The following is a 12,954-nucleotide window of genomic DNA, read 5'->3' as shown; positions in this document are numbered from 1 at the left end:
ATTATAAAGGGGAAAAAAGCCAACTTTCCCCAAATCTCTACCCATTGTCTTTCATATCTATCTTTTACTAATGGTTTTAACTGTGTGAGCATTCCCATGAGGATGTAAAACAGAAATATTTTTATAAAATACAGAACAAATAAGCCCTTTAGAACCCTGTCAACACTAATCATGCTTACATACAAAATGCAAAGAGGCAATAAGGTTTAAATAATGCTTTGGAGATTAATTCTTTTAATTAATTAATTCTTTTAATTAATTCTCTTTATTCAACAGAACACTTTATTGCAACCAGTAATAATTTTATATCTCCCACCAAATCTGTGGTGATTTCTTAACAATACTTTACCAGTAATTTAGGGATTCCCTTTCCAAGTAATTTAACAACCTTAATATAGTTTATCAAGGCAGGGTCTGGCAAGACCTCAAAACTGGTCCTTGTATTAGATATACAAAGATGATCCTAGCAAATAGGCTGTGCAAAATAAACAGGATAGGGGAGAAAGAAAATTGATACTTGGAAAAAAACAAAACAAAAACAAAAACAAACAAAAAAAATGAGAAGAGAAGGCTTCAAAAATGCACAAGAATACTCAGCATATTATACAGTTTGTCTTTCTGGTGATAGACACTAAGATTCCATTATAAAAACATGAGCCAAGTCAAAGGAGAAATTCCAGATCTGGCTTGATTTCTGGGGAAAAAAGATCTTCAACAATGTTTAAAATTTAGGTAATATGATATCATTAAAAACATCTTGGAAAATGATAATGCTAGTGCTTTGTGTTAAAAACCACTGAAAGATGTCAAATTTTCTGTGGTCTATTTTTATAGCCTTCAACCCAGCTTTGGCACTAGGCAAGTACAGTGTTATAATTACCTGTTGCTAACATTAAAAAAATTTTTAGGTTATAGCATAATTATTCTGAGGAACTACTATCTGATATGAATTTCCAATTCCTTCTATTTCATTATTACATTAATTAATTCAAAAAAGCCATTTAAACATTTATCTTTTGATCTCTGATTGGTGAAACCATTGTGCTAAGTAATTTAAAATATTTTGTTTGGGTTTTAAAAAATACATAATTTCAAGTTTTCAGAAGTTTCAGCTAATAGCAGATATGAACCAAAACTTTAATAAATAATATTACTTTATATAACTTATCTGAGTTTTTAAAGTTTTAGGCCCTAGTCATATAAATGTGAACTATGAAAACAGTTTTTAAAAAGAATTTCTGTAGTTCATGTGTGCTTTTTCTATGATTCACTTTTTCACAGAGTATTTACTCTCTTCTCCCCAAGAAAACAATGGCACAAAACAGTTGGAAGTAATGATAGAGCAATAAGGCTTAAAGCCTCTCTATTATTTAAAATAATATTTACCATTTAATGTTTGTCTACTATGTTTCATATACATTACAACATTGTACATAATTTATATATATTTTATATATTTATATATATAAATTATATACAACACACATTATGTACAAGTTATGTACAAATTATGTACATAATTATACAATTATGTATAATACTATATACACACACACACACACATATATATATACATATAAAACAACCCAAAGATGTATGTATTATTACCTAACTCATTTAACAAGTGAGATCATGAAGATTATGAAAGGTTAAGTAACATTCTCATGGTCACACAGTTAGAAAGTGAGACCTAAGTCTATGAGTTTCTAAAGTCCAAACCTAAAGTCCTATGCAGGTGAGATGTGAAAAAATATCTGCTTTCATAACATAGTTATACCTCAACTAATTTATTTATTTCATGTTTAAGTAACCAGGCTTTTAGATTATACATTAAAAGATCAGCAAAGAAGTTCTCAAACTGCAGAAAAGATGAGTCACATAATAAATATTCAAAGACAAATTTTCATTTTCTCATTTTCATTTACTGGGTGGTTGGTTTTTTTTTGTTGTTGTTTTTACTGTTAGATACTCTAGCATTCCTTAAAAAAAAAGACCTCAATTTTTTCAAAAACAAAATGAAATATATAACCACTGAATTAAACTTTGGCCTATGCTCTGTTAAATCTAAATTCTTTCTGACATTGTTTCCCATTTATTAAACATTTCTGACACTCACATCACCAACCCCACTTACTGTCTTGCTCCAGTTTCTTTAATCTACCAAGTTCTGTTTGAGCATGAAGGAAAAAATTTGCCACAACGATATATTAAAGTATTTTGGGAACAGCCTGAAATATCACCCTATAAAAGTTACTCATTATGCAGTTTGAAGCACTACATATTAGGCTTCTACCAATGGCTTACTTCTGGAGCAATTCATCATCACTCTCAAGAGATTACTTACTCTAGAAAGCTGGTGATATAGTCTCGACTGCAGGCAGACCAGGAAAAAGGATTGGTATTTGCAGTAATGTGAGCTGCCATAAGTTTTGCTGCTTCATGACCTTTCGTCCCACAAGAATTTCCAATTCCATCATGGTTCATACCAAAACTGTTTTAACAAGGAAGAAACATAAAAAACATAAAAGAAAGAAATAGAAAAAAAAATTTTTTTAATGAACCCCTTATTTATCCTTATTTCCTTATTTCATCATTTGTTAGCCTTTTCCACTGAGTTCTATGTTAAAGGTCAAATGTAAAAATCATTTTTCTTATTAATATAGTGAAGGAGAATTCAAGATGTATGCAATTTATGTTTGTATTATATGTGTGTTTTCAAAACACCTTTTGAAAAATCTTAATATATTTAAGGATTATGATTATAGAGTTTTTCTTTACTTCAGTTTCCCTTCATTAGTTAAACTTTGCCATTTCCCCCCCATTTCTTACAGCCATGCCTAATGCTATTATCAATGTAATATAAAAACATATCTCAATGATAAATCATAAATTTTTTCTATTAAGGATGTGAATGGAATAAATGTTAGTCTTTCCACAGATAGCTAAAAGCTCTCACTATTAGTGAAAAAATAAAGCTATGTATCCATTGTAACATCCTAATAAATATACCATGATATGTGTCCAAGGAAATAAGTAATTTGTATGACAAGAATATAAAATAGATGAGGACAGTTGCTAGAGAAAAAACTGGAAAGGTAGTTGAGAACAGAGAATTACAATAAATAAAAGTATTTAAATATTTTTGGCAGTGCAGAGACATTGAAGATTTCTGAGCAAGAGCAACTTAAGGTTTCAGAGTAGGAGAATATGGAAGTGATCTGTATTTTAGACAGGTCATCATAGTAATTCTATGGTGGAGACATTGGAGTGGGAAGAGAATGCAGGCAGGGAAAGCAGATGGAAGATTATTACCAAGTGAGAAATGATGTATGTCTGAATAGAGCACTGGAGAGGTGGGATTAGATTTGAGACATGTTTAGAAAGCTGAATGAACTGATCTCCATAAATATAATATAAAAGAGCCATAATAAAGACATATCATATGTGGGGCAAGGAAAAGAAACTAGTAATTCACATGGAGGAACGAACATTAGCAAAGGAAGAGAAATCCCAAAGAGTGTATATCCAGAGCCCTAAATTAAAACACCAAATAACCTGCCAAAATAACCAAAAACTAAATACACCAGTATTTGGTCTTCTTGTTCGACATCAACACACTGCAATAAGTCTCTTTGAATGACATTCTAGAAGCACGATGGTGGAGTTTAAGTTTATAGAAGTAGATAGAATTCTGTCAAAACAATCAATTGCAGCGTTACACAAAAAAGTTCCATAATGTAAATTTATAATTCAACAAACAATATTCTATACTTCTCTCAAAGGTTGATGTTATCTTGTGAATACTACTATGATTCTTTTCAAATAATGATAGCTTAAAAAAATTATTTCTTTTTTGCAGCAGCCTTATACATATTCCTGAATCTTTTGAAGATAGGTATAGGCACAGATGGCTTTAAGAAAATTATTGTCAGGCACCTGGGTGGCTCAGTTGGTTAAGCAACTACCTTCAGCTCAGGTCATGATCCTGGAGTCCCGGGATCGAGACATCAGGCTCCCTGCTCTGCTGGGAGTCTGCTCCTTCTGCTGACCTCTCTCCTCTCGTGAAACATGCTCTCTCTCTCTCTCTTATTCTCTCTCAAATAAATAAATAAAATCTTTTTAAAAATGTCCTTATTAAAAGAAAATTATTTTCAAGATCTCCAACTTCCTTATGTATTCTTTTCTAAAAAAAAAAAAAGCCAAGTTTCTCCTTTTTATATCTTATTTCTCCTATAAAAGAAATACTTATCCTTTGCCCATCTATAATTTTACAATAGTTCATTGCCTTGGGGTCTAAAAATGTGGATGTCAAGAGGGACAATCAGAACCATTTTTATCAGTGTTAAGAAAGAGTGATTTTAATGATTGACTAACATGTAGTTTCTTGTTTTCATCAAGTTTATAAGAGGATATAAACAAATTAACAGTTGACAGGTTGTTAAAAAATTTTTTTGATGCTAGATCACCATTGGTTATGTTCTGACAAATAATTCAAAAGGAGTTCAAAGAACTGAGTGATATTTCTACAGTAAACTCTTTACATCAATTTCTGTGAACAAATTTTCTCAGCTTTTAAAGCTATAAAAACAAATTCAAAGAGTCAAATTGATGCTGAAATTTTGCCTCATCCTCAAGAGGGACAAATACAGCAATTGAAAATATATAACTAAAGGCAAATTTTCTATAAAATTTTACTTTTAGATTTTCCTATTTATTAAAATATATAATATGCATATGTTTCTCTGATCAATAATTGGCTAACAATGGTTGTAATGTAATGAATATACAATCCAGAGAAAATTTTTTCTTCTATTATCACAGGAAATTCTGTGAATTAATTGCAACTTATATACAATTTGTGATAAAGACGTAATTAAAATACTTTTAAATATAAAAATATTTTTAAAATATATTAAGAAATACTGAAATGTACATCAGGATAGTATTCTGCTTGGGAAAGAACAAGCAAATATAGTGAGTTAAAAGAGTTAAAAAATGATGTAAATTTTGACTATAAAACAAGAACCCAGGGGCGCCTGGGTGGCTCAGTAGGTTAAGCCTCTGCCTTGAGCTCAGGTCATAATCTCAGGGTCCTGGAATCAAGCCCCACATCGGGCTCTCTGCTCAGCAGGGAACCTGCTTCCCTCTTTCTCTCTGCCTGCCTCTCTGCCTACTTGTGATCTTTCTCTCTCATTCTGTCAAATAAATAAATAAATCTTCAAAAAAAAACCCAAGAACCTGTTCACATATTTTTTAAATGCATACCGAAAGTTACCAAGTTGTTGTAGCATTTAGATTCAACTGATATATTTAAAAGAAGTATATAAAATTTTATTTTTTTACATTCTAATATTGATAGTGCTCTAGAAATTCTATCCTTTGCATTTAAAATGTTAAGATTGTGTCACTTGTGACAACATGGGTGGACCTAGAGGATATTAAGCTAAATGAAGTCAGACTAAGAAAGATAAAAACCATATGATTTCACTTATATGTGGAATCTAAAAAAACAAATGAAGAGACAAACAAAAAGCAGAATCAAACCTGTAAGTACAAAGAGCAAAGTGATGGTTGCCAGGAAGGTAGGGGTATGGGCAAAAGGAGTAATGGGGAGTGGGAAATTAAAATAAAAATTTTTTTTTTTGGATATAATAAAATAAAATAAAGATAGATTCCCTCCTGAGGAAAGTCTATCTCAGTGAAGAGTTCGTAAAAAGTGAAAATCATTAGTGATCAGAAAGAATAAACAAGAGTCCACTTTAAAACCACTATACTGACAAATATTAGAATGTTATCAAGAACTAAGAATTGACTTAGTGGTATAAAGAAACTGGTATAGAGAAATTGGGACCTTAGTGCACAATGGTTGTACTATGGTTAGGTCAGCTGTTCTGGAGAGCAATTCAGCAGGTCTTCATCAGATTAAATAAGCAAATATTTTATGACCCAACAATTCAATTCTTGGATATGTATCCCAGGAATATTCTCCAAAGGAACACATATAAAGATGTTCATGACAGAGTTATTTTTGATAGCAAGTTGTTAAAGATAATCTAGGTGTCTGTCACTGAGGAATGGCATATGTATATTATGGGATACTAAGCAGAAATTGGAAGCAGCAAAACAAGATAGATGTCTACATATAAATATGGGTGGATCTTAAAAATGCTGAAAAAATTAAGAAAGAAAAAGATCTATAGTATTATATCATATCAGTATATAAGCAAAACTTACATACATGCTCAGATAACAAAGAAAGGCCAAGGAACTGTTTCAGATTAAAGACTAAATAAAAATAACTAAATGCAATAGAAACTAGATTGCGGGGGAGAGTACAAAAAACACCACTCAGACAACTGAAATTTGAATACAGACTGCATTTTGATAGTAGTATATCAGTGTTAAATTTTCTAGTTTAATAGTTATACTGTGCTATAGAAGACATTATTTTTTCACAAATACTGAAATATTTAGGGATAAGGCACATGTCTACAACTTTCTGTCAAATAGTTGAGAAAAAAATATGTATACACATACAGAAAGAGAGATGTAAAGCAAATGTTGCAAAATATGAACTATATTTGAATCTGAGTAAAGGACACATGGGTAATCCTACCTCTACATCCATTCTTCTATAAACTTGGAATTATTTCAAACTGAAAATTTGTATTCATTAAAAAATAAATACATACATATACAAACAATCTGTGCTATTTCACAAGGACACATATGGATTCAAATATACATATTAAATTAAAAAAATAAAATGGAGTGGGAAATGGAATTATAGGAACGAATTCATTATTCACATATATTAAGTAAGAAGGGCCCTTGGTGGGACTGATAATGATGTTGCACCAAGAACTAAGGATACATTGATAAATTCCAGATAGATAGGTAGTAAAGGAATAGATTGATTAATGTAAAATAAACTCAACTCTCTGCTCTTGAGTTTCACAAATGATAATTTAAAAAAGAATGAGAGCAAGAATAAAAGAGTTTGGTGACATGGGGCACACCCCCATGAGTGAACAATGGTAACAAGACAACACCTCCATGGTTGGTTTTATGTGTTCATTAAAATAGTTCAGATTACATAAAGGTAAATATTTTCTTTTGAGGAGGGTTTTATGAACAGAGATTGAGAGAGAGAGAGAGGCAGAGACACACAGAGAGACTGACAGATTGGGAAACAGTCTCCCTTGGGCCTCTTGTGATTCTCCACATATTGCTGGATATTTCAAGTCTGCAAACCTTATGCTTTAACCAGACAATGTCACAGGATAACTTTGAGAAATGAGGCAACATTCCCCCTGGACAAAAAGCAGGTTTACTTATTACTTGCTCTAAAATTGGTGATCTCCCCAAGCTCAATGTTTCTCAGTTATGATGCAAACCCACTGTGTATGAAGCATTCATCTAGGCCATAGTGTGTTGCCCCTATAGGATTAGGGGCCAAAAGAAATCAAATAAATATGCTGATGCTTATGCTGTTTACTGTGCTGTAAGTAATAAAATCCTTTGTCTCTGACCCAGGAATTTCATGTCTTCTGCTAGCATCCATTTGACAGTTGTAGGCCAACTTACCAGCTTATAAGTAGGGTAAAATTAAATCTCAAATCCAATGAGAGATAAGATTGTAGTTGATGAGGATAACATTACTCAATTATTAAAAGCTAAGTAATTCTGAAAGCAAATTACTTCAAGTTAGTATTAGTTTTTTAAAAACTGGGGTCCCTGGGAGGCTCAGTCAGTTGGATATCTGCCTTTGGCTCAGGTCAGGATCACAGGGTCCTGGGATTGAGTCTTGCATTGGGCTCCCTGCTCAGTGGAGAGTCTATTTCTCTCTCTCCTGCTCCCTCTGCTTATGCACTTTCTATCAAATATATAAATAAAATCTTAAAAAAAAATTTTTTTTAAAGCTGAAACCCAAATTCTCAATAATCTCTATTAAAACAAAGTAGGATTTTTCTTCTGTATTCTTCATAGGAGGTAAATTTAATTTTAAAGATCTCATCTAAATCTCTAGATATAAGAAAAAGACCAGAAATTTCCTTTCTCATGTCTTATTATTTCTGTTCCTATCTCAAAAGTTTAAAGAACACATTTATTTTTACACTGTTAAGGAAAGTTTTCTCCCTTTTTCTCTAAGATACCACCTAAAAGCAGTAAGGAAAATAAGAAAAAGAAACAAAAATTCTGCTTTTAATGAAATGTAGAAAACCTCTAAAACCATAACCCACAACATTAAAATGAGTGTGGGAGGATGACTGAATTCAGAAAAATCAAAGATGAATGTAGCAATACACAGAGAGAGAATAACAATAACTGAAGATCTAACATAAAGACGCAAAGCATATTTCTCCAAAGTTATGTGCAACAATCTAGGGGGTAAAATGAACAATACCTTCTTGAGAACAACTGGAGTAAGGGTGCAAACTGTTGGGATATACACCCTTGTTCTAGTTGTCAGAAGAAGGGGGGTCTGGCCTTATGTATATTGGAGCCACACAAATCACATTTGCAGGAAGTAATCTGTCAGTAAGGAAAGGTGAAAAAGATTCTCTCTTGCTAATAGTTTTATAAAGGAATACAGTGTTGGGTGCCTGGGTGGCTCAGTGGGTTAAGCCGCTGCCTTCGGCTCAGGTCATGATCTCAGGGTCCTGGGATCGAGTCCCGCATCGGGCTCTCTGCTCTGCAGGGAACCTGCTTTCTCCTCTCTCTCTCTCTGCCTGCCTCTCTGCCTACTTGTAATCTCTCTCTGTCAAATAAATAAATAAAATCTTTAAAAAAAAATAAATAAAGGAATACAGTGTAAAAGAACTTGAATCTCATACGCTACTCTACAGTACTAATAAATTCCTGATAAGAAAATAGCTCTGGCCCCTACCCATCATAACCTTCTACAAATAGTTCATCCAGAAAACTCTAACCCATTCAAAGATGTGAATCAAAAGGAACAAGAAGTATATCTACAGACATATTAAATAAATAAATAAATGATCAGAACAGAAAAACACAGAAGGACACTTAGCAGAAAAAAATGTTGGGACAGGGAAGATAAAAACTAGACACATACTAATTTAAACAAACTTAATGAAGTCATCATTTTATAAAAACAAGAATTTAATGCAGAGATACAAGCAATCAGGGAAGATAAGGCCACACAGGGGATGAAAAGATGAACAATCTGAAGAAATAATTTTGGGGAGGAAATAAAACTATCACAGGAAAAAGGCCATGCTGAAGTAGCAAGAAATAAAGTTAGGCAACTGCTAAAAGCATTTCTCACAGGAGTGACAAAGCAGGCAAAATGAAAACTGACAAAGTTTAAAAAGGTTAAAATAAAGAAATCCAACATATATATCATTGCTGCCCCCCCCAAGAAAAGAGCCAAAATATTAAAACAGAAATAAAAGTGATTACTAAAAATTCAAGAAAACTTTTGAGAAAAAAAAATGTCTAAAATCTAATCAAAAGTGAAATATTTAATGTCTTAGGAAAAACTGACATAGAATGAGTTCACACAGAGCCACAGTTTAGTTACCTTATTGGACTTCAAAATTAAGATATATTTTGGGCAACTGGGGCAAAAGAACAAATTGCCTATAATGGTAAAACAATCAGATTATCCTCAGATTTCGCCATGGTGACATTTAACACCACCTCGCCACAGAGTAATGACTACCAAGAATCTTGGACTCAACCAAACTGAGTATAAAAATCATTTTGAACAAAAACTCAAGGAATAGAGGTCTCACAAATCATTCTTTAAAAACTCCTACAAGATAAACCTCAGCTTCGTTTAAAAATAACATAAAAATTTAATGGCTTATTGACACTATTTGAGTATTGACATTCTTTGTGCAATGCATCCAACACAAATGGAATTTGTAATGAGTCTAATTAACTCTCTTGTCATATTTTCTAATGATATTTTTATTTGTTATTTTGTTCTGTGAGTTTAATTTCAGCATCACATACATATGCTATGATATATTATATCATACATACTTATGAATCAAATGTATTAACATTTTTAAAAATAAATATAAAGAAACATCTACATCATCCTTACTAAATTTAAGAAGTAAAATGTTTTAGAAAAAAAATTTGCTTCTTGTGTTCACCTTCATAATCATGTCCTTCTTCTTCCTCTAAGAGAGAGCCATTATCCTGACTACTGTGATAATCATTCCCTACAACACCTCTAAACAACATATGTTAATTTTGCCTCGTTTTCAAATCTATAGTACTGAAATCACACTGTAGATATCCTTTTACAACTTGGTTCTTTCATTCAACAATATCTTTAGAGAATGTCATCTCTGCTGAGCTGTCTAACTGTACATCATTCATGTTCATTTACAGATTTCCATTGTAAAAGTACTATTTAATTATCCATTCTAAGATGATAATTTAGGATGGTTCTTATTATGGACAGTGCTGCTATGAGCATTCCTGAATACATCCCCTGGTCATGTATGTAAGTGTATCTTCAGAGTAGTTTTTAAACTTTTGGTCTGAGGATCTTTTACATTCGTAAAGATATTAGAGACCCCAAAGATCTTTTGTTTATGATGTTAAATGGAGTCATACTTATCATTGTCAAAATTTAAAATGAGAACATAAATAACTATTTTACTTAAAAATATCTTACTAAACAAGAATTTCAATGAAAACCATAGTGTTGTTTAATTACATTTTCATTAATCTCTTTAGTGTCTAAGATACTAAAAAATAGCTGGGTTCTAGGGAGGAATCAAGACGGTAGAGGAGTAGCAGACTGAGATGACATCAGGTCATAGGAGTTCAGCTAGATTGTAATCAAACCATTCTGAACACCTACAAACCCAACAGGAGACTGAAGAGAAGAAGAGCAGCAATTCTAGAAACAGAAAACCAACCACTTTCTGTAAGGTAGGATGTGCAGAGAAGTGAATCCAAAGTGAAGGGAAGATAGACCACGGGGGGAGGGGCCTGCTCCTGGAGAGTGGTGGAGCAGCAGTAGAACACAAAATCCGAACTTTTAGAAGTCTTCTCAACTGAGGCATATCCCTCCAGAGGCTAAGAGGGGGTGGAGCCCTCGTAGGGACACTATGGTCTCAGGTCCTGCAGTGTCACAGAAGGATCGGGGGTATCTGAGTGTAGCAAAGCCCCCAGGTATCGGAGCAGGGAAGCCAGCTACAAAGACAGAGCCAAGGAGTGAGCTCTCACCTCAGGGTTACCTGAAACTGTGATCCACAGCACAGTCAGACGACTGCTCTTTGAGCAGGGACCCCACAAGTGGCAGACCCAGGGAGACCCACCTCTCTCGCCAAAGAGCAGAGCGGCAGGAATCTGCTGGGTTTGGAGACTCCAAATGGAGTACCAGAGACTGAAATGCTTGGTCACAGGCTGGGTGAGCTCAGAACGTGGCCAGAGACAAGAGAGACAGGAGTGATTGACTGCTTTTCCCCAAGAGTGCACTGAGGAGTGTGGCCCTGAGGTCTCGGCTCCCCGGGCCAGAGATTGGGAGGCCGCCATTTTCATTCCTGTCTTCCAGAGCTCTACAGAAAGCATTCAGGGAACAAAACCTCTCAAGAACAAATGTGAGCAGATTACTTAGCCCAGCCCCTGGCAAGTGCAGCACAATTCTGCCTTGGGCAAAGACATTTGAGAATCACAACAACAGGCCCCTCCCCCAAAAGATCAGCAAGAACATCCAGCCAAGACCAAACTCACTGATCAAAGAGAACAGCAGAATTCCCGAAGAAGGGAAAGCAACCTGAGCAAATTCTCTTTTTTTCCTTCTTTCTCCAACCAACTTATCGAATCAATTCCTTTTTCAGAATTTTTCTTTAATTTTCATCTTTACAGTCATATTCCATCCCTTCATTGTGTTTACCCTTATTTTGTGTGTGTGTGTGTGTTTGTGTGTGTGTGTGTATATATATATATATATATATATATATATATGTTTTTCTTTCTTTAAAATTTTGTGAGTTAGCTGCTTCTAAGAGGCCAAACTACACCCAAAATCAAGTGGGTGGCTCTGTTCTATTCACCAGCCTAATACATATTATACATTTTTTAATATAAAATTTCTTTTTTAATTTCTTTTTACCCCCTTTTTTCTCCCCCTGATTTGGGGTCTCTTCTGATTTGGTTAGTGTATATATCAGTGGGGTCCTTGGCACCCATTTAGTATTTTATTCTCTCATTCATATATTCTTATATGGATAAAATGACAAGGCAGAAAAACTCACCACACACACACACACAAAGAACAAGAAGTGGTACCGAAGGCTAGGGACCTATTCAATATGATCATTGGTAATATGTCAAATCTAGAGTTCAGAATGATGATTCTCAAGGTGCTATCTGGGCTGAAAAATGGTATGGAAGAGAAGAGAAGAACCCTGTCTGGAGAAATAAAAGCCCTTTCTGGAGAAATAAAAGAACTAAAATCTAACCAAGCTGAAATCAAAAAAGCTATTAATGAGGTGCAATAGAAAATGGAGGCTCTTTCTGCTAGGATAAATGAGGCAGAAGAGAGAATTAGTGATATAGAAGACCAAATGATGGAGAATAAAGAAGCTGAGCAAAAGAGAGACAAACAACTACTGGACCATGAGGGGAGAATTCGAGAGATAGTGATACCATAAGACGAAACAATATGAGAATAATTGGGATTCCAGAAGAAGAAGAAAGAGAGAGGGGCAGAAGGTATATTGGAGCCAATTATTGTAGAGAATTTCCCTAATAGGGCAAAGGGAACAAGCATCAAAATCCAGGAGGCGCAGAGAAACCCCCTCCAAATCAATAAAAATAGGTCCACACCCCACCATCTAATAGTTAAAACTTAAAAGTCTCAGTGACAAAGAGAAAATCCTTTCAGCCCGGGATAGCCCCAGACAAAAAGTCTGTAACATACAATGGTAAAAATATTAGATTGGCATCAGACTTGTCCAC

General features: G+C 33.9%; 1 protein-coding gene across 2 annotated transcripts in view; it reads right to left on the bottom strand.

Annotated features, from left to right (window-relative positions):
- The window catches only part of ADAMTS6 (ADAM metallopeptidase with thrombospondin type 1 motif 6), a 294,254-nt gene that overhangs the window by 125,150 nt on the left and 156,150 nt on the right, over positions 1 to 12,954 (bottom strand). For both annotated transcript variants that reach the window (XM_044268162.1, XM_044268174.1), the window contains exon 10: positions 2,345 to 2,491. In XM_044268162.1, coding sequence (XP_044124097.1) covers positions 2,345 to 2,491 — 147 coding nt within the window. The remainder of the gene's footprint in view (positions 1 to 2,344; positions 2,492 to 12,954) is intronic.

The sequence above is a fragment of the Neovison vison genome, chromosome 1 (assembly GCF_020171115.1).
Source record: "Neovison vison isolate M4711 chromosome 1, ASM_NN_V1, whole genome shotgun sequence".
NCBI lineage: Eukaryota > Metazoa > Chordata > Mammalia > Carnivora > Mustelidae > Neogale > Neogale vison.
Note: the sequence above shows the minus strand (reverse complement) of the source record. Positions and strands in the feature narration are given on the sequence as shown.